Source organism: Opisthocomus hoazin, chromosome Z, assembly GCF_030867145.1.
Source record: "Opisthocomus hoazin isolate bOpiHoa1 chromosome Z, bOpiHoa1.hap1, whole genome shotgun sequence".
NCBI lineage: Eukaryota > Metazoa > Chordata > Aves > Opisthocomiformes > Opisthocomidae > Opisthocomus > Opisthocomus hoazin.
The window spans coordinates 51,298,890-51,321,620 of NC_134454.1; the positions used below are offsets into that span (position 1 = coordinate 51,298,890).

The 22,731-nt window shown below is 42.4% G+C and overlaps 1 protein-coding gene across 3 annotated transcripts in view; it reads right to left on the reverse strand.

Moving 5' to 3' along the window:
• Positions 1-22,731, reverse strand: part of LOC104331895 (TLE family member 4, transcriptional corepressor) — a 97,550-nt gene that overhangs the window by 5,032 nt on the left and 69,787 nt on the right. For 2 of the 3 annotated variants that reach the window (XM_075410520.1, XM_075410519.1), the window contains exons 9-16: positions 9,329-9,448; positions 8,714-8,767; positions 7,920-8,072; positions 6,539-6,671; positions 6,083-6,276; positions 5,811-5,887; positions 1,894-2,143; positions 573-820 (exon numbers count right to left, since the gene is read on the reverse strand). In XM_075410520.1, coding sequence (XP_075266635.1) covers positions 573-820; positions 1,894-2,143; positions 5,811-5,887; positions 6,083-6,276; positions 6,539-6,671; positions 7,920-8,072; positions 8,714-8,767; positions 9,329-9,448 — 1,229 coding nt within the window. The remainder of the gene's footprint in view (positions 1-572; positions 821-1,893; positions 2,144-5,810; positions 5,888-6,082; positions 6,277-6,538; positions 6,672-7,919; positions 8,073-8,713; positions 8,768-9,328; positions 9,449-22,731) is intronic. The other variant, XM_075410521.1, reaches the window with a different exon arrangement.

The following is a 22,731-nucleotide window of genomic DNA, read 5'->3' on the forward strand; positions in this document are numbered from 1 at the left end:
ACAAAGTTGGAAAAAAAGAGCAGTCTCAATGGGAACATCAGGGAGTAAAAGTTTGCTTTTACAGGCAATACTGAAATACTACATGTAACAACATACACACAGTACACTGCATAGAGAGGCTGTGTACAACTGGCTCCTAGCTTACGTTAGTGTTGAGCAGCAACCCTACTCCTAAGAAGCTAAGTCTGTAATGCAGTAATTTACACATATCTGTACCCAAGACATATTTGCCGGAGCACTGATTAAAGAGATTGGAGTATGAGTACAGTGTATTTCATGGAAACAAAGAAAACCATCTGTTCAAAGAACCTACAGCAGTGTCAACACCAGCTGATATTAGGATATTATAGTTACGGGGCTGCTCAACAGGCCTGGAATTATGAAACTCTCAAAACCTGTAAACAGTTCCATAGACTTATGTCAAGGTACTAGTATGGCTATCGCCTGGCAATGAAATACTGCAAGCAGCTATGCAGACACCACGGAGAAAATAGCATATATACGCAGAGGAGCACGTAAGGCCTTGCCTAATTAATTCTTCACAACCCGATGATCCAGTTCTGTTGACTTACCTTACTAAAGTCTGGTTATGCAGATCCCACACTGCAATGTTCCCATCACTACAGCAAGAGAAGCAGACCTTGGAGTCGGGGCTGATAGCTAGGGCATAGCAAGCTGGAGCAGAAGATGTCAGCTCTGCCTTGATGCGAGGAGTTGGAGCTGCCAGGTCCCAAATGGATAATGTGCTGGCTTCCCCGCCAACAATCAGGGTGCGGCCGTCGGGGAGCAATCTGCAGGAACGGATGTAGTTATCTCTGTTCTGTGGAGACAGAAGCCATCAAGAGATTACTCATGAGGAAAGGAAAACAGCATTAACATGAGATCAGAAATCCATAAAAGTATTGTATTCCCTCCTGGTTTTAATGAGCCATTTATACTTATGACAATGATAAAGTGTATTAATGCCAGAAAATTACATGACATTAGGGAAGTACTTAAACTTGATCTACAAAATTCAGTAGTGAGAGATATTTAATCTTAATTAGCATCAAAACACAAAGATCTGAACCCAGCCCAAAACAATTCAAGATAGCTGCATTCGACAGCTTGTGTAGAAAGTTATATTTTCATACTCTGTTTATTTCATCACATTAGCCTCTTGGCATGGGGGAGTACCATATTCCCTGCGCGCTCCCCCCACCCCGTTCCAGCGAGACTTGCTGCCACCATCTATGAGATGTCAGAAGAAAATATTTGGGCAATTTTCTTCATTTGTGTAGCAATTTGTGTAGCAATTCATTATACGTCTACAGTTCTCATTTTACTGCCTCTGTAACAAGAAGCAACATCTTACAAGAACTGGTAAGTGACATGAGAAAAGCTGCTAACAATGGTTCATCTTGTTAGCACATTCAAATAATTTGTGAATAACACTCAGGGATATTTTTAATTGTCACATTCAGACAGGGCAATGCATTCACACACATACACAGACACAAAATGCGTGACACAATCTTCAAATATTCTCAGAGAATACAGCTGCAAGACAGCAATTTTTAGCATGATAGGATATCAAGCTTTAAGATTGCAAACAAATGTCAAAGTTTATAAGCTGTATTTGCTGTGCTGTCTTTGATCTTTCCCCCTACCAATACAATTTTGGGATATTGAAGATGTTTTGATTCACTGGGGGGGGAAAAAACCACAAGTACAACAAGGAACATATTTCTAACTCAGTTCTAAAAGAAATAACAATATTACAAATGAAATATCAAGCTTTCACACCAATGACAGCACTCAAGTAGCCACTGGTTTTTGTACCTTAACGGCTTCATTTCAATCTTAACACAATCTGCTATCTTCCTCCACTGCCGTGTGCTGCTGTTCACTTACCAGGCAGTCCAGCTGAGAAACAGGGCTCTTGTTGCCAGGGTGGCTGATATCCCAGACTTTGACACACCCCTTCCCACCCGTGTATACGTGTCTCGTGGGGTTGCTGATGGTAACTGCACACACAACTTCCCCGTGGTTCAGAGTGTTGATCTGACGGGCATGGCGAGGGATTCCTGGACCGATGAGGGCATCAGGAGGGAAGGGAACCGGCTGCATCTGACCATCTGCACTTACATGAAATGAGTATGCTCTGAGGGGAAAAAAAAATACAAGGGGTGGTTTAAGAAGTTTTTCTTCAAGCCTATTTCAGAAAACAGAATTAAAGCTGCATGTTCACTGCAGGATTCAGATGTGCACTCAGCTCCTTTTGCAATCTTTTTAATCACGTGAAGAAGAAATTATTTATTTATCTACAGCATAGCCCTCAAAGCATAACTTAGGCACTCTTCTTTAAACGTGGAAAGTCAAGCACCATCTACGAATCAAATGAGCTTTTACAACTTGTGCAATGATGATTTCTGGCATAAATGAGGATACACGATGCTACTCCAACTTGAGGCATGGGGAGACCACCACACGCAGTGGAGGGAAGGAAGGTCAGGTCAGGGGCCCCTGGTACACAGGAATAGTTGGCTGGCTGATGTAGAGTGTGGCGGGCAGCTGAGTGCCAGGGGACATCTGGTCGCTCCCTTATGGACTCTAATGTGCGAACTTCAGCTGGACTGCTGCCCCACTGCCTTGAACAAACCGCTGGTCCCACGACCCTCGAGCCAGACTGCCCAACTTTGTACCTAAAGGTGCAGTGAAACCTCCACCATCAAGGACTCAAGTCCTCAAGGCACATTTGCTGACATCTGACATGATAGACCACCAGAAATGCACTGGAATTTTTTTCCTTCTTTTGCGTTCTGCCCCCCCCCCCTTTTTTTGTGTGTGGACCTGACACAACAACTGCAAATCCCAATTTCTCTTGCCAGAATAAGGACTCTCACTGAGAAAGAATGTGTTGCATGACTGCCAGTTATGCCACCTGTGAATAACCTATCAACAGCTTCATCTCAAAATATTTTCCAGGGAGAACAGTTAGATTGTGAAATTGTCTTGTTCCTAGATGCTGCCTGACACATCACATTTATTACAAGAGCACAAACTTTGTAAGAGGGTTCACCTACACATACCAAGGTATGCTTAACAGAAGGCTTTAATTTCCTTAGGCCTGAAAAATCACCACAGTACTGATGAAATACCCACTGTCACAATGGTGGGATGAGAAGAGCTCACAAAAAAAATCATTTTATGAGAATACTTGGGAAGATCACTTCCTTAATTGTTGCTTCAAAGTTACTGAAGCAGGAAGTCTTCAGAATTCAACTACTGAATTTGTTATTTAAGACTCATAGTGCATTAACATTAGAACAATAATTTTCAGTGGGACAAAATGCAACCTCATTTTCACCTTTCTAACCCATTTCCAGTGCTTTACACACTGCTCTCCTCCTGCACTCTGTTTCTTGTTCTGGCAGGTCTGAGTGACAGACCACATAATCATTCTCCATTTTTTGACACTAAATACATTCAGGAAAGGGTAGGACAGAATTCTGTGGTTGTTAGCAGCAGCAAACTGCCTATATGAATAGAATTAGCGTTCCATTATTACCGCAGAAATCTGAAATATCCTCCTTGTTATCTCCCTAATTCCCGCTTGCTGCAGTAAGGTATTGAAGAAAGCAGCTGATGGTCACCCGAAATCTCCCAACAAAAAAAAAGGAACTTCAATATCATCTTTTCTGATTTCTGTATGCAGTCACTCTCTGCAGAGCCATGTTCAGCGCTGAGTGTACAATACTTATCAGCCGAAGCGATTTTTAGCATGCCTATGAGTTACAGAGGGAACTTACTTAACAACTACAGAAACAAAGTTTAGATTTGGAGAGATCTGTGACTACATTATTCTCAGTCTATTCATTACTCCATACCAGCACATGTGACTAAACTGTTGCTTTGTTGTTTGGTTTTGTGGTGGTTGAGCACATTTCTTTTTTCCACTGTGAGAATTAACACCACATGTTGCTTATTTGAAGTACTCTAAATATCTTACGAATATCTGACACTATAAACACCTGGCGAGCACTTTTTTTCTTCTTTTCAGATTAGCTACGTTTTCTACCTATATATTGTGCAGTCCCCAGCATTTTGATGTATCTCCAAAGCGAAAAGCGAGTTATCAGGGGCCAGATCCCTGATGAGCCACACACTGCCCTCTCCATTTCAACAGATACTCAACAGGGCAGAGAATTTACACAATTTGCTCTGAGGGAAGAGTAAATGAGAAAGCAACAATCCTGAGTGATAGCTGTGAAAAGTATCTCACTTAAGATGAAGAAAAATCAGTGCAATCATGCTAAAACAACCACAGACTTCAAAGGTTTCAGGCCCTACAGCAGACAAATTAGTTACATTTAAATGTTTGAAACAATCATCAATACATCAACAACTTCAAAAGCCTTAGAGATGCACCAGAATTGAACGAGTCTGAATTCAGTTTGCCTCACATGTTATTCCCCCCAACCTCTAACACCAGTGAGATGTGAGCAGGGAGGTCTCCACACCCCCGGTACTGCTGTTTCTCAGACCACAGCAAGTGAAGCCTGGTAGAGCCGGTCATCCTTCCTTCCAGGTGATCAACTACACCAAGGATGAACTGGAACACAGCAAACATTTCAATATTACATCACGACATTTCTAAGTGCCCACTGCATGTGCAGGATGAATATCTGTGCCCCACGGGCTTTTTACTGCAAGCAGCTGGTCCAGAAGCTGCTGCAAACCAATTTCCAAACTTGCCTTACGCAGCCACCTAACAGGGCAGTGCAACCAGCAGAAAAGTCAACTTGAGGTGGTAATTAGTGTGTGACGTCTGAGAGAGCTGGCCATGGTTTACAATTTGTGTGACACATATGTAGAAGAGGAGATACAGGCAGCAGGACTGATCGCTTGTCACCATGGTACGTTACTAATCCTGCACGTCCACAAGCTCACTGGCAGGTGAGCATATGCATTTACTCACACACACACAAGTATGTAACCAAACCACAATCACTCCTCCAAAAACATGTTCATACATACAAGACTGAGAGAAGGAATGGCACAAACATCGTTTGCCCTTCAAACTCTCCAGTATTAGCTGGCCAGTTTCCCACAAGTGTCACACAAGAAGTGGAACTGGAGGACCCTTACATAAAATCTGGATCAATACAGCCTGCATCGCTGTTTTATTTTTTCCCCTCTCTAACTCAAGAGGGATGTGAGCAGAGAGTTCTTCATATCTGTGTAATTCTTTTTCTGAGGCTCACAACAAGCAAAGCCGGGTAGAGCAGGTCACCTTCTGTGGTCAGTTCCATCAAGGGTGAATTTGAACATTATGATACAATAATTCTTTCCAGTATTTTCAATCAAACAAAACATTTCAGTGTTCTTTTCTCTACACGCTGCTGTTCATAGCAGCTGATAAGTTTGCAAGTAATTGCAAGGCTTTTGTGAGCAAAGAAATAATTTTTTTAAACTGAGAAGCAGAATACAGTAGAGATGGAAAGCTGAGATCCTATTCCAATTGCATTTCCATTTAAGACTATCCAGTCAGATGCAGCATATAACACCTCGAAGTTCAGCTCCTCCTTCCAGTTATTTCTGCCTCCTTTACTCTACATCACCCAGTCCCTGTTGGCTGCTATTAAGTGTTCAATACAAATTTACAAATGCAACTTCAAGATTAAACAGTGTTTCTCCTACCCTGGCCAAATAGCTATATTAATTTGTATTCACATAATAGTTTTCAGTAGCTAAGGGGAATTCCAATCAGCAAGGGAACACAACTTCAACAGATGACTAGCTTTTAAAGTCAAATGCTTGATACTCACGGTTTTCCTCCTGGGATGCCTGTGAGATTGGGAGGAATGCCTGGGACTCGCATGTGATGATGTGGATCAAAACCAACCTATAGTTTTCCCCAGCAAAACAAAAAGGTGTATTAAAGATGGAGTTACGCAAAGGAAGACTGTTTATGTTTAATTCATGTTTTCCATAGACTACTCCCCGAATCACAAAGAGATTGAACTAGATTTAACGCTGCAGGTCTTACACTTAATATAAACTGCTCTCGACACTGAACGCACTAGCGGCAAACACTTACCACCGGAGATCTCCCGTAAGCTGCTGCTGCTGCTGCTGCTGCAGCTGCTGCACTCATTTGAGGGGATATATTGTGTAGACCAGCATAGGCAGCTCCAGGGCTAGTCAGCTCCCCATTCATACCAGCATGTGGCACGATCCCAAATGGAGCAGGATAAGGACACGGCACTGCCATAGGCGTCCTTAAACCTGAAGCTATTGAGGGGACAAAAAGAGAGAAGTCACACAGCCAGCCCAGACACATTAGATGAAGTATGACTTTGGAAAACAGTAAAATACACAAAAATCTATCTATACACACACACACACAGACATACTGTATTAAAGTGCAGAAGAACCAGCTCAGCATCCAGTTTAAGCAGCTGTAATATAATGCCTTGTCACCGTAGATTTAAAGGGAGCCTGGTTAGGGACAAACAGCCACAGTTTCACACCACCAAAATACACAGACACTGACCTAGCGGGTCCACACCTGGGGGTTTGCCAGGCACCGGCCTCAGTCCGGGAGTGGAGTTGCTGCCTGGAGTTGGGGCATCAGTTCGCGGAGTTGGGGTATTTGATTTAGACACAGGAGTGGTAGATTTCTCATTCTGATCACCAAAAAGGAAAAAGAAAGACAGTTCATTGGTTATTTTAACTAGTGGTTGGAAATAGAGCCGAGAACAACCAGACTGTGCATGATCACTGATCTTCAGCTTTTGGGTTTGGGTTTCAGCAATCCCTGGCAATGAAGAGAAGCTGCAGAGGCACTGAGTAAGATGGAATGGCTTTGGAAATTAACTATAGCCTTCACAGCTCTCCTCGTTGGGGGCATCCATATGATTCGGAACGTTAAAAATCATTGCTGTCTGACAACAACACTGGCAGCGTATGTGAAATCTGTTGCTGGTCTCACTCTATTCATGGTGGACCTGCTCCCGTTATGATTATGAGTTTCTGTGAGAGGCCACTGCTGGGTAGACAAGAAGAGCGGAAAAACACCCCACCCACAACTGACCCGACAACTCATGCCCGAATGTGGCGCTAGCAACACAGGATGGAGACAGTGATGGGTATAAAGTCAGGAACTGTGCAGTGCTGCTTTTATGACAAGCTTGTTCATCAGACAAATCACTGACTCCCTGGCCTGAACCTGTCATTCCATCACCTTTCCTGAGCACTACATTCACTTTAAGCTTTCTTTTTATTTATTTTATTTCTTTAAATAATCACGTACCCTGACCTGTGAAGAACTGAGAGGGGAGTTACTGCGCAGCTCAGGAAGGTGATTAACTGTGGTCACAAACAGGAAAGGAAAGAACACCCCCGACTTGCAGGCAGCTGGTTATTTTTTGCATTGTGATTTGTGATGTAAGTCAAGGAAAGCTCTTGTAAATGACAGATTACTTTTTAGATAGAAAATAAAAATTATTGTTGTTGTATATGGCCTGGTAATTCAAACAAAGCTAACAACCAAATCACATCCAAGCAGGGAAATGAATTTGCTATAAACCACAGTACAGGAAAACAGCTCAAGGAACCCCTGTGTACTTTTATTTATTCTCAGAATGACAGTTTTTCATACGGAGGAGGAGAAAAACATCTCTCAGCACAGCACATCTATCATCAACCCACACCATCCGTGAAAATAACCTCTTCCTATTCCCAAGAAAGGCTGTGGACTTTCTCCTTACTATTTTATTGAAGTCCCATGAAGAGACAAATTAAACAATTTTTAAATTGATGCTTCGTAGTGCTTTACTGATGGCTGTGGAAATCCAAATTGTGTCCAGACAGAAATCCAGTAAGCATGTGTTTCAGTGTATGATCATGGGTCAGGAGCATGTTGAAGCACTTACAAGGCTAAGTTCTTTGGATTTCGAGGAAGGAGTACTGCTGGAGGATGCAATAGACGCTGGACTAATTGGTGCATCTTTCTTCAGCAGTCGAGTCTTATCCAAGCCATTCTCCCGTGGAGAGTGTGCTGGGCTCCCCCGAGGAGAGGAAGGATCCTAAACACCAGCAATGTGGGTTAGAATAAAAATTTCACACTAGCCACCAGTGCTTGTCTTGAACAATTCTCACTTTGGAATAAAGATCTGTCACAAAAAGTGCCATCTTCCTTCAGTTCTTAATTGATTTAGCTGATAAAATTGTAAAATTGAGATGGATAATTAAAGACAACTTTTTTTTAAAAGAAGGTCTTAAAATTTGATGTCATTAATCATGAAAAATGTTTAAAACCTATGGATATTGAAATAGGCAAGTAAATCTCATTTGTCAGGTGACAGATTGAAAAGGTTTGAGGCACTTGGCAGATCTGATAAAGCTCACAAACGAAGTCATGGCCAGAGTGAAACAAAACACATATACTGCTACAAGCTGCATCCTATCTGCTGTGCTTGAGCTGGCTTCAAACATCTCAAGCAGCCTTTTGGTTCACAGAAGAAACAAAAAGGTTCTTTGTAGAAGTGTTACAGATCTGATTTGCATTCTAAAGAAAGACAACCTGACTGGATTCCCTCTGGCATTTCTAGCTCCTTTATGAAAGCAAAGGCTGTGATCTTCTTTGCATACCCAATATGCACAGAAACCACTGAAGACACCACCCACCACCACCACTGTAAGGTACAACAACCACTATTGCGTATACCTCATTTGAAACATCAACTACTAAGTTGTCATCACTCTTTTCACCATCACTGTCCTGCAATGACAAATCACAATGCGTTAAAACCATTTATTTAATATCCCAATGTCTCTTCAGTACTAATAAAAAACCCAAAGCAATGAAATGCATGGCTGCTCGCAACCATGCAACATAGTATTTACTTTCATCAAGCTTTATGTGGTAATATAACTATAATATTTAGGTCACCTATAGGGCTTCTGCTCAACAGGCTGCCACAGCTATAGAATTCTTCCCAGTTTTCACAATGGTGGACAAGGACACAGGATGAAAATCCTCATCGAAAGTTGCACTGCACTGAGAAGTGGAGTCAGGCTAGACCCCAGATCTAAATCCCATCCCAACTAATGCTCCGTCCTCTTGTCATACGCCTTCCAGGTACTCTGTATTTACATTGTTAAAAACACTATCAACGCTACACACCGAAACTTTCCACCCAGCACAGATGTTAAAGGCAGGCAGTAAGAACCTATTAAAAATTTGACCTTCAATTTCAAAACTAGTTACGTGGCAGGAATCACACGACACGACAGAGGAACACTTAAGTTCAACAACACACAATGTAGACAATTTACTCACGTAACGAGCTGCTATTTCCTTCTCTTCCGTTTTCTGTTTTTTACTATCTGAAGAATAATCTGTTGAATTTCTGTGCTTTTCTGCTGTTCTGAAACTGGCTGAGGGAGATACAGAAGAGCTCTGCAGTCAGAAAAGAGATGAAGAAAACATCATCAGAAGCTCATTCAAAACAGTGGTTCATTTGTCACTATCTCTCAATACAACTTAATACGATCATATTATTTGGAATTGTTCTCAAAGACAGCACTCTGGGTTTTAATCAGGGAAAGCAACCCAGCAAGCGTCTTATATTAAAAGTGCACAATGCACTGCAAGAGACAGACAAAGGTGACCAACCGACAGATCACAGTTACTATCTGCAGCGTCAACGGGATGAATGTAGAGCTACCTTGGACCATATTATGAATACTATGCATTGGTCTGGTTTTGGCTCGTTTCCTCTACAAATATGCAGGGTTAAATCAATACTCCCAGAAAAGGGCAGTGGGTGTGTATGCACGTGTGTCTGCCTGTATTAAATGAAGAACAATGTGGCTCAAGGTAAGTCACACTTCAGCAAACGTTCGAATGAAGACTTCTAGCAAAGAAAGAACCAAGCTTTTGAACAGTCTCACAGCAGCAGAGAATAGGGCAAAACACCTGACCTCATTTTATTTTGGCACCTTTTACAATTGCAAGGCTGTGGCCACAGTAGATGGAAACACAATGCAGTGGCTCAGGGGGTCTCTTGCCATTCTGCAGCCCTCGCTTAGTAATGATCACTAAAGAGAACACGTACTGGACAGGAGAGAAAGGAAGATAATACGTACTTTACGCACTCTCACGCAACCATTCTACGCTACTCTTTAAACAAGGCAGGCAACATTTATCAACTCCTACCATATTTCCAAAGCTTGGTGGAGCCTGTGTATTGGTACACACAAAAGAAAGTAATGAAAGATGCAAAGTTCCCTCTGGGATTGATTTTAGCAGCAGCAGCAGCTTTTGGCCCTAGTTCAAGAAAGGATTTAAGCATGCACTAAACTATCTCGCGCTGAAGTCAACGGTTGAACGTACGTAAGTAAGGATGTGTTCAGGCATTTTGCAGAATTGGCGCTGACAGGAATGAGGATGAAAGTAATTCTCAGTCGAAACCCTGCTGTTTCTGTCTCTCTGTCCTCCTTATATAAGGGGCAGAGGAACCAAAGAAGTCCTTACTGCCAGATTTTAGATCCTCCCATTCATCCAGAGACACTGGTTTTGGGGTTCTTCCTCCTTGCACTACAGACAGCTGATGCTCCGCACAAAACTGTACAACACAGCAATTTGGTATGGGGGTTTTCAGTGCACACCTCCCTAGGTTTATTTCACAGCTACTACCAGGAATGCAAACCAAGAAATTAGCATTTGCATTGCACAACTTCTGCTCCATCTCAACTTACTACACCACAAACCTCTGGTAAGGATTAAGAACACTTAACCACAGAAGTTCAGCTGCGGTTGTTGCCCATGTCACACGAGAGAACATTTCTTCCTGCTGGGACACTCAGGTCCTCCTCTCCGCTTCTCTAAAATTTCTAATTCTTGTCAACAGCAGTTCAGATTAATGAACAGTGGAATTTGCAAAAATTTTCCATCTTTTTGATCTGTAATTGTTAATTACCCTCTAAGTAAGCCTAGTGGAAATACAGATTTTAGAACAAAGCCAGTGCTGAACACAGCCTGTGCCTGCCTGCCTCTCTCTCTCCCTCTCCCTGACAGTATAAAATAGTTATTCCTATTTTATGGATTTCCCATCCTGAGCAAACACACCTTAAAATACGTTCACTGATTCAGCTTTAAAGCAGATCATTAATCAACTATAATAGTAAATGACACAAACTAATAACGCTATTTTTCGCTCTGCAGAGACAACACATGCTAAGACATTTGGGCGTACTGATAGACAAAAGGCTGGACATGAGCCGGCAATGTGCGCTGGCAGCCCAGAGGGCCAACCGTGTCCTGGGCTGCATCAGGAGAAGCGTGGCCAGCAGGTCGACAGAGGTGATTCTGCCCCTCTACTCTGCTCTGGTGAGACCTCACCTGGAGTACTGCGTTCAGCTCTGGAGCCCTCAGCACAAGAAGGACATGGAACTGGTGGAGCGGGTCCAAAGGAGGGCTACAAAAATGATCCGAGGGCTGGAGCACCTCTCCTATGAGGAGAAGCTGAGAGAGCTGGGCTTGTTCAGCCTGGAGAAGAGAAGGCTGCGGGGACACCTGACTGCAGCCTTTCAGTACTTAAAGGGAGCCTATAGGAAAGATGGGGACAATCTTTTTAGTAGAGACAACAGTGACAGGACGAGGGGTAATGGTTTTAAACTAAAACAGGGTAGGTTTAGGCTGGATATAAGGAAGAAATTCTTTACAATGAGGGTTGTGAAACACTGGAACGGGTTGCCCAGAGAAGGTAGTGGAGGCCGCATTCCTGGAAACATTCAAGACCAGGTTGGACAGGGCTCTGAGCAACCTGATCTAGTTAGTGGTGTCCCTGCTCGCTGCGGGGGGGTTGGACTAGATGACCTCTAGGGGTCCCTTCCAACCCAAAACTTTCTATGATTCTATGATTCTATGATTTGAAGACAGTAGTGGCAATAGGCACAGAAGTCCTTAAAATAAAGGCCAAGCAGAAATGCAACATTAAATGAACTGATGGCTTGAAAAATGTATTTGTTTACTGCAACGATATAGCACAGTCTTTTGCAAAAGATTTTAATAGTATGCTCCTATTACATTTATATTCATTTACAATTTGGGAGGCAGTAGCTTGTAATGTGAATTCAATTCATTATTTCTCAACTTCACCCTACAGAAAGCAATTTGCTTTAAAACGAAGAAAAATAATCACCAGTAAACTACAAATTAGAGTAGTGTCTAAAGAATTAAACTACCACACTTATTTAAAGAGAAATATTTATTTTCATAAATTTGAAACCATATAGTTTCATTTTTCACAATCTACTTAGCTATGTGCTATAGATACAATTTTAATCTTTGATTTCACTGCTTAATAAAGTAATAAATTAAAGCTCCCTACCAGAATGATAAAGTAGCTAATTATCACTAGCACATAAAGGATGTGCACCACATTGGGCATTGGGGTAATGCACACCACTTAACGGTTTCATTGCTTCAAAGGTGGATCAGACCTCATACCAATATGAAAAGATCTTGCTGCGGTATCTCACTTTGACATTAGCAGAAAAACGGAGACAACTCACTTACTGACAGCAGGCAGAATCTCATTTCCCAAACTGAAATTTGGCCAGTGTACCAGGACTAACGTTATTTTGCCTCAGGAGTCAAGTACTACAGAACAAATCTAAACATTCTCACTTTTAACTGTTCTACCCCTTTCCTTGCATGGAGCCAGTCAATCAATACCCCTGCAGTGCTAACTTCTCTTCCCTTCAAAATATAAAGCACCTGCCACATAAAGATCCCTGACTTCACGCAATCTCTGGTACTGGTTCTGACAGATCTAAATTCGTCTCTTGCGCTTAAGTAATAAAGATATGTAATGCATATAGCCAATGAGCCGTGGTCTAGATCTTCCCATGGACCTAATTGCCTACTATTGTCAGTGTGTGAGGGACAACCTTATTACCCACACTGAGTTCCCACTGTTGTTTGCAGTGTCTTTTCACTTTCTAAGCACTTGTAAGGATCTATCTTCAGCGAGAAAAATCAGGATGTAACAATGCCCTCGTGATTTCCACTGACATCAGATTCCTACATACAATGCTGTACCCACCCACACCTTGGTTCCTGAGTGCGCAAGTCTACGTACTCCAAAAGAGGACCTTATATTTGCAGACTGTGCAAGAAAAACTCTATCAAAGCACACTGTTAGCTGTCAGACTCTGCCCTATTCCTTGATTAAAACACCGGTGCTCTTCTAACAGCTGCCTTTAAGAAGCTGGAATAGGATAGCTACTTAGAGAAATTAAGTGATTCAGCACTATGTCTTGGCAGGCTGTAACTTAATGGGCCGGAGTCCTCATTTTAGTAACTATCAAAATTTATAGAGAAACATAGTCTTTTCACACTGCTGTTTTCTTCAATCAAATGCATTAATCTACTAGACCGCAGCATTTTCCTACTAACCAGTGCTGAGTTTGCTCACATATAATAATTAGATCAGACATGGGAAAAAGTACTCTTTGGTGAAAGAAGGTTACATTTAGCTTCTGTTTTAGCAAAATGTAATGGTTTTTCATATCCTGCTTAGGTAGAACATTTTTATTCATGTTAAATACACCACAAAATGCTGATAAAATACAACTGAACACATACATTTATAGAAAGGCTGAGCACATTGCCTTGTTCACATAATTCGCTTAAGAAGTAGAACAGTATGTTTCCAGTGCTGGACCTGCAGTATATTTTGCACTAGGCTGTAAAGCATAGTGTGCTATGCTTCGGTCTCTGTTTTGGGCAGTGCTGAGCATGGTGCTAACCAAAAAGATCTCCCACCGCAGGGACCACTTTGTTTTCTCTCCAATGCTGGCAGGGCACTGCTCCTGGGAGTACCAGCGCCACACAGGCGTAAATTAAATCAACATGAAGAGCGCCATGCAAGCCTCTTACACAGCCATAAAATTCTCACCAGCAACAGGGCAAACATCAGCACGCTCGCTGTCTATTTGGGATAATTAATACTTCAAATTGCTACAAAAAGAAGAAAAATTGCCATTTTAGCCCCAACTGCCACTGGAAGTTACTTGCATTAACATAGATGGCTCACACTGTAACATGGCAGAAAAGAAATCAGTATGGTCAGACTGCACAGCCATCCAACCGCTCTCAAATCCTGCAAGCCCCAGCTCCCCACATGCTAGCTCCTGCAGATGAAGACCTGGCCTGAGCAGACTAAGTGATAATTAAATTAAATGAGTGTTATAAGTAATGACTAGAGATGACAGGATGAAAAGCCCTCCCAGATGACAAAGCTGGTAACTCTTTAAAGCATTCGTGAATATGACCATTCCCCAGCGTACCCTTACTACTATGCCAAAATGATGTATTTGGAGTGTAATGATTAAAACAATAATTCCCAACAAAGTGGGAATTACAAGATAATTGACCATCCTGAAGTACTAAGCAAACTGCAGTAAAAGCCAAGGATGCTCAACACTAAGGTCAATCACGGTATAATTATCTGAATGACATTATTGCTGTTATAAAGTCTGTTGAAAGTATAAAAGAAACTATAAAAATGGATACAATATGTGTTGCAGAAAAACGACCAGGCAGTAATGCTGCTTGGTTGGCTGATGCCAATGTTATTATAGATGGACGTACTGCTCCAGGTGTGGACTTGGAGCACTGAGCTCTCTAAGATAAAACCGTATGCTTAAATCAGAGATCGAAAAAAAAAAAGGAAAAAAAAAATAGTGCCGCGACTTCTGACACACTAAGGGTAAGACAAAGACCACTCTGGTGAGTAATGAGCTGTACGAGGTGGGAGAGGTCCCACCAGAGAGGTGACAGGACAGGGCACAAGAAATACCAGGGTGAGAGGAAAGGCAGCCCACTGAGACCATGGGCCCAGGGAGAAAAACTGTAACTAAGACTGTTTATTGAACTGAGAGATATGGTGTGAAACGCTGTGGGCTGCTCTATAGACATCGTATGGAGTGTCTGCATAATGGTTATGCTCCTGAAGTCACCCACACCTACACTGCTAGTACGGCTTTTTGTTGTTCTTACTATTACTACAGTTACTACTATTGCTATTACTACACTCCAGTATCAACCCCAGCCTCACAAATTTTGTGCTCTTTGCTTCAAATTTCCAACATCCCCCCTTTGCTATCTTTACTTAGGCAAGCGCGCTTTCCTTACCATGCCATTCCCATGAGGTATACGCAGTGGGTCGTGCCCAGGCTGACAGAGTCAGGCAGCACAGCCCGGAGCACAGCGCTTCTGAAAGGCTCGCTGAAGGAGGGGAGGCTGGTAGCCAAGTATTGTTCCGACATACAACACCTGTCACGTAGAGCTTTTTTTATTATGGTCACCTCCCTCTTTTCCAACTTCTTTCTCTACTTAACCAAATTGAAGCCAGCTTACACTCAGCCATATCATGATCAATTTTTTTTTTTTTGTCTCCTTCACTGCCTTTTCCCTGTAGCTGCATTTTCAGATACCAGACAAAGTCTCAGTAATTGCTAGCGAAAAATGCTACTAACTAGCTATGAAAGATACAGAACAAAGCTGGTTTTAATATCACACGACCCTGTCTGAGCTAACTGGATTGAGTTTAGTAATCAAGTGTGCGATAATTATTTTTAATACAAACTATGATTAAAATGCAGACTTTGAAGTTTTATATAGCATTTTTACCCACTAATTAACTTCACTAATTGCAAAATTGATGAAGTTAATTAGTGGATAAGAATGTCATAAAAAACTTCAAAGTCTAGATGTGCACCGCTGCTGCAAGAGCAACAAGACAGCCATAACGAAGTCCAGAATAAAGAGAATGTGCAGGCTCAGCAGTCAGTCTTTGAAACACAAGTGTTCTGAAAAGTTTTACGTGAACAGAAGTACAGATATGTACATTATGTAAATGTGTGTGTCATTTTTTTAAAAATACCCTTGTAACCGTTCACACTGGTGATCTGCTTGACCTGGTGGTACCACTGTGATACTTACTTGAAGCTAACTAAAAGCATCAAAGTCTAGATGTTAAGAAATGTGTGATAAAATGAACAATAAACCACTATGGTTGTTAATTCCAGTCATGTATTTCAGCATACACTTATCAATTTGCTGGAAAAGCTAAGCAGGCCACACAGCAGAAGTAGGAGACACCTAGCAATTTCGACGTATAATCCTATCAGCATGTCCTCCTGTTTCTATGGTCCCTCCTGGTGTACAGGTGCATGATGGTGGGAAGAAAAGTAGGTGTTTAAAGCAATGGTGAGGGCTGCTGGCTAGCCTTTCACAGACGGATTTTTGCAATAAATCCTTTAAAATACAGCTTCTCCAGTAATCACTGGCTGGGGGACATAACACACATAAGGCCTAATCACTACTGACACTGTGAGGGTCAAAGGATGGAGAGAAGAACCAATGCAGCTTAAGTATTAGCAGCAAAGCAGCAGAGGAGCACAGCTGTGAGGCAAAAAGGAAAGACAGGTTTAGGTTAAAGCATATCTTAGCACAGGCACATGAAGGTAGTGAAATCAGGGACTGTGGCAAGAATAAAAAGCACCCTTTGGTAAGCAAGACAGTTTGAACAAAGGACCTGGTTTCTGCAGGGAACAAAAGAAAAAGAAACAGAAACAGATGGGCAGGAAAAGGAGTTAAACACTTCTGAGAGGTTTACAGAAGCTTGAAAGTTCACAGATTACATTTACCATCAAGTCTGCTCTCGTCCACATCTGCCAGCTCGTAAATATTGAATTTAATTGATGGTAACACAACCCAGGCATTTTCAAACATCCTCCCCTTTAATCCACAGAGCAATTCACCTGATCCATTCTTCACTCACTGCCCCTCGCTCCAATCTCCTCCCCTTTGAACAGACCCCAGACTAAGACCACAAGCTTCAGCACACAGCAGAGCAGGTAATTTGGACAGAGTGAAAAGATTGGCAAGAAGCTGTTAAGGCACAAATTGCAACTGGTACAGGCAACACAGTGGGCGAGCCCCAGGGCATACGCAGGCTGCAAAGATATTCTGTCTCCAGTGACACCAGAAAAAAGAGGTGCTCCCTGGACAACAATGGGATAAGCATGGCAACGCTGCCAGACAGAGAAAACCGTGCTGCTGCAGCTTTAGAAAACAAATGCCAAAATCCAGGACAAACCTGCAAGTTGGTCATCACAGCATATAAACACCTAAACGTTACTTTAACAAAAATCACACTGAAATGGAGGGGTCAAAGGCCACGGAGTTCCAGCAATTCAGAAGGACTGCGGGTAAATATAGCCATCTTCGGAAATCTGAGGAACAGAGCAGTGCCAAGGAAACGCAGAACTACAGCTCTCCTCTCCTTCAAATATTTATTTGGGGTTCCAATTACTCATCTTTCATGCTATTCCTTCAGCAGAGACCTGAAACAGTTTGAGCAGCTCTAGCAAAATAGAAAGAGAGAGGAGAGTATTGGGAGTTAACTAGGGAGAAAGAGCAAGGGAGAGCACGCAATCACAGGATAAGAGAAAAAGCTCAACCAGCCGGAGCGTTCAATGCAGCAATTTAATTGTGGGTGCACCACCATGAAAGGGAGAGAGCAGGATAACCACCAGCCTGCATTACAGGCTTTGATTCAGCGGCATGCCACGACGCCAGGAAAACCAGCAGCGCTCCGTGAGCGTTCCTCCAAAGCCGACGACAGACGCACGCAGAAAAATCCCAACATTATCTCCAGAATATTAACAGTAATTACATTTTCATACCGACGGAATTTAAACAGAAGACACAAGATAATTTAGTTTGTTTTTAGTATAATAAGAAAACACTACAGATGGAATGTTTTATGATGGCCATTAAAGGCCTGTGTCAGTATGCTTTACTCTTTGTTAAAACATATCTGCAAGAATCATGAAATCCCTCTGAAGAATAACCGTCTTTTGCTTAGAGCTCCCTTTTCAGACCGAGCACCGCAGTAAAACTGTTATCCTTTCACTTTGCACAGTGATTAAAATGGACTGTATGGCACTGAGCCAAGCGGAACGCAAACACTTTCCTGCAGCAGCTCAAGCCACAGGGGTTATAAAAATCTCGTCAGTACTCGCAACAGAGGTTAGGAGGTAAAAAACATACACACCTATGCCCCCTAAATTTTCCACGTTCAAAGTGGTAATGATCAGGCTTTAAGTGTTGCCTTCTCAGGGCATAGCAAAGTGGAATCAGTTGTGATGTGTGACAGGTCCTAACAACTTTCTCCTGGGATTTACATTCCCTATCTAATTCTTCATTTTGACCAGAAGGATATAACCTAGCACTAATTAGCCTTTTTTATTGCCTTAAAACCACAGAGATCGTGTCTGAAGACAGTCCCACAAGACACTCCATCTAGCTGCTTTCAGTCAGGTGCTGTGCCCCAGTGCCCCACATTTTTAGTTTTGGTTATATCTAATGTCGGCTATATTCACGGCAAAAGCAACAGTTTTGAGTTTCCAGATTTCTGTTCCCTTTCAGTCTATCCATATGCATCAACCCTTCAGGGAAAAACACTTCCATTTTCTTTCCTTCTGCCTGTTTGTCTCTAAAGGATTTTATAGTTGTTTTGCTGCAGAGATGACCTAGGAGACAATAGGAAAACAAAGCAAATTATTGTTTTAAGTGAATACTTCACGGATAGAGCTGATGATCTCTTTCCACACTTTCTGACTTGCTCCTTCCCTTCCCTTCATTTTCAATCCTATTTGCTCCCAACTTGATCAGTAGAAAAGTGATGGGAAAAGAGATAGCCTTCAAGAGGCTACCATGATTACAAAAACACCCTAAAATTCAATAGAAACATTCACACCACATCTCGATTGCTTCAATAAACAGAAACATGTTGACATGTTTTTCTCATGTACTAAGTAAGAGACTGGAAATTTGCTCATCTCCTCCCGTGTCAGATCTCGTATGGTTTCTGAAGACTCAACGTATTTTATGCTTTTCTAGTGCCCTGTATGATTTAAGAAGCCAGATCCACTGCTAAGTGCCCAGTGAAAACACAATTCATTCTCCAACCAGTCTCTTAATTGGGCAGGTGGGTAAAACATGGCTGGGTGCTATTAAATATTTGCAAATTCCAGTTCATGCTGATCCTGAAGCAAAACATTCTCTCAACCATCTATAAAAATATCTTCCAGAAATAAATTTTTGAGCACTACTGTTTGCGTCTCTGCTCAAATAACATTCAAGCCCATTATATCTGCCTCACTTCCCCTACACTCACTTACTTGTGTTCCCAAGACCCTTGTTCAGGAAATTATCCCATTTCCTATTCAGCAAAGCACTCGGGCAGATGCCAGACTTGAGGCACACACTTTGATCTCAGGAAAGTCACAAGGCAGACGAAGAAATGAGAGGAATGTACATATGCACTGAACTTTAGATGCCTACCACTTACGACCCTGAATCTGGACCTCAGCCCACTGCAAAAATAATTGTCCCCAGTCTCATTCTTCAAACCAAGGACTCTGGTAAGCAGAATGGATGGAGGAGTGGTGGGAACACAGATCCTGCAGTCAGCCTTGAAGCAGTTACGTCAGTATATAATAGCATATTATATGTACAACACCTACTCTGAAGACTGAAAAAATAAAACACACAGTCCTTTCTGCCAGATTTTTAGATGCATTACAACTGCTGAACATCCTAGAGCTTTGCCAAGAGAAGCAGCAGTAGCTTTTACTTTTCTGAGCCTTTCATTATTTATATTAGACAGGTCATGCTGTTAATTTTTTAAACGTTAAAAGCACAATCAAATACTAACTTCAGGCTAGCTGGAAATGTTTTGATGTCAGCAATGAGCAGCCAATACATTTTTAAAGCAGGCTAGGGAAGAGGAAAAGCAAAAATCTTCTTGTACTCCCTCTACACTCTGCCAAGTACTTAAGTGTGATAACTGGCATGCACACGCATGACCTTCTGTTCTATTCAAATGAGTTACCTTAGATAATTTGTGAAGAATGTTCTCTCTCATTTAAGTACTTCATAATATAATCCATCTTTCCCTTTGCTTTTGTTAAGGGAAGACTACAGTAATCCCCCTAAAACAGCATTCTGGCAAATGCTCCTAAAATATGTAATTCACTGGGTTCAACTCTACTGTTACAATCATTTTCAAGGAAGACAGGTATAATATATTATCATTATAGCTATACAATCCTGAGTTGAATTTTCCTTGGCTGAATTCCTAACACTTTAATGCTGAAATTGGTCTGTTTTAAAAACATCATGTGAAAGGTTTTTTTAAATACCATACATGCTCAAACTCTTTATTTTAAATGGTTTAGAAATGAGCTAGTGGAAACACGAGACCAAAAAAAAAGAAAAAAAAAAAAGTCTTACGTTCTCTAATCTAGCATTAAGTACATTTTAAAGAACAACAGACATGTTTCCAAACAAACTATTGCAGCGTACACATTACCCAGCAGGGGTGGAGATAACAATACCTATGGTGTGGGTTTAGATCTGAGAAGAAGTTGACATTTCATCAAGGTTGTCTAGGAAACCATTTTAAAATTTATTTATACAACAAAATGAAAGATGTTTATTTCCATTTGGGATGCCTCTAGAGAAGCTGGCAAGTAACAAGTTTATTAAAATGACAAGTTCAAGGTACTTTTCCTGTTAACTGTAAATAACCTCCCTGTGAGCCTGTTAAGAGTGTGGAGATCAAAGGCCCAAGCAGCACTATAAAACCAGGAGTTACAGGGTTAAGGGAAAGCCTCCCCAGGCTTCGTCAATATGGAAAATTTCCTCTAGCCACCATTCACTCAGGTACTGTGGCAGCAAAGACAACGTTTTTGGACTTGGTTCAGAGTATGGTAAAAACCAACACCCATATTTTAATGGACACCTAACCAAGCAGCCTGATTCTACGTATCGTCAGGAACTATTTTAGTTGTAAAGACTGATCCAGATGAGACCGAAGCAGCTAGATGTTGAGAAGTTCAAAGGGATGCATGGGATAACTTGTAAAATGGGTTTCTCAGCTGGGAAGGGTTACCAAATCGCAGACTGCAGCAGTTTGTCAGTACATTTCTTCTCCTTAGCAGCTGCCAAGACCCTGACTTTTTCAAGGCAGAAGTCAGAATAGCTACCAAAGTGTTTCCTAATGCAAGGCTCAACTACTACGATGATCTCTGCACACACCATCTTCAAACTTGACATTAATGTAGGGCATGCTCGTCCTGACAAATGAGCTTTTTTTTACTTTACATCGAGCACACAAAGCACTGCCAGCAAGTCTCTAGCTAGAATTTATGAGGCTGAGTTGTAAGTCAGACCACTGTTCACTAGCCAACACCTGGGCTGCAGGAGCAACAGCAGACTCCGTTTCCTTGCTACATCACCTTGCTTAGTCCCAGTACCGAGTTAAATCCTACCCTAAAACAGAAAAAAACCTTGCGTTTTAAAGTGGGTCTTCATTACCACTTCCTGCTACGACAGCGACGGATTTTGAACCTGCCCAGTCCCTTCCCCTCCATTTCACTGTCCTTCCCCACTCCTTATATTACAGGGTGGGAGGTGAAGGGAAGTCTTTAAGCATCTGTTGTGACCAGTATGGCCATCAGACTGCTCACTGTGTGTAGACTTTAGCTCTGACACTAAACGTAAATTTCCATTTAAAGACACCTAGAGCACCAGATGGAGCCCTTACAGTGAGAAAGTGTAACAAGCTCTTTCACAGCAGGCACAACTGTATCCAGAGCTCCAGCCCGCAGATGGAAATCCTTCTTCGCTGCCTACACGCTCTCCCCACAGGGTGCTTTCATTGCTGACAAAAATCACATTCCCATATCCACCTCTGGGGCTGCTCCCTCCACAGCAGCACCAGAGGAAGCCCCGGAGAGCCCTCCACCCATGCAGCAGCCTGCGCTGGACACCTCGCTAGCTAGCGGCAGAGCAGAGCGCCGGCAATCCAGATCCGCGGCTGAACAATCTCCCTCCACGCACAGAAAGTGGCCGAGCCCTGCTAGCGTAGCCCCAAGCCAGAGGTAACGCCATGGGGAACAGCTCAGGCATGGCGTCGGGCTGTCGGGGCCACGCTGCTGGTGGGTGGTGGGCTACCAAGACAGGTCAGCATTAGGCCCGGGGTTTCGGTGGTGTGTTTTGTGACATGGTGTGTGTCTGCTGCGTGACGGCTGGTTAGCCCGCGGGAGACGTTGCATGTGTGCTCCCCTTGCCACCACCCTCCCAACAGTGCAGCGGGCTTCTGCCGATTCTGCTACATCCACAACCCAGTGCAGTACTGACGGATCCATACCACACACAAGAGTAATGTAACCAAACCCCAAGGAAGGATGAAAATTCAACCAAAGCTTCTTTTCTGAAAAAACATACAGAGACTGGGTAGTCAACTGCAACTGTAATCAGCCCAAAATGATTGAGCTAGCAAACTAGCCCACAGGAGCCACCGTCAGAAAGAGAAGCACTCTGGCACTTGGCATGAATGTCACTCAAATCCACTGAGAAGTTTTAAAAGGAGGAATTAGGTAAAAATGGATCACAAGGTAATGCTGACACCTGAGCAAAAAAACTAAAACTGGGAAGGATGGAAAACTGTGTTTGTATTTGGGAAACCTAGGTTCAGTAGCCTGCTCTTTCGTCTGATCGTGTGAAGTCAATTAAGCTTCTTCATGCCTCAGTTCATTATCTATAAAATAGGGATAATTTCAGATGCCTAGAGAGCGTTTCTTTCCCTTACAGGG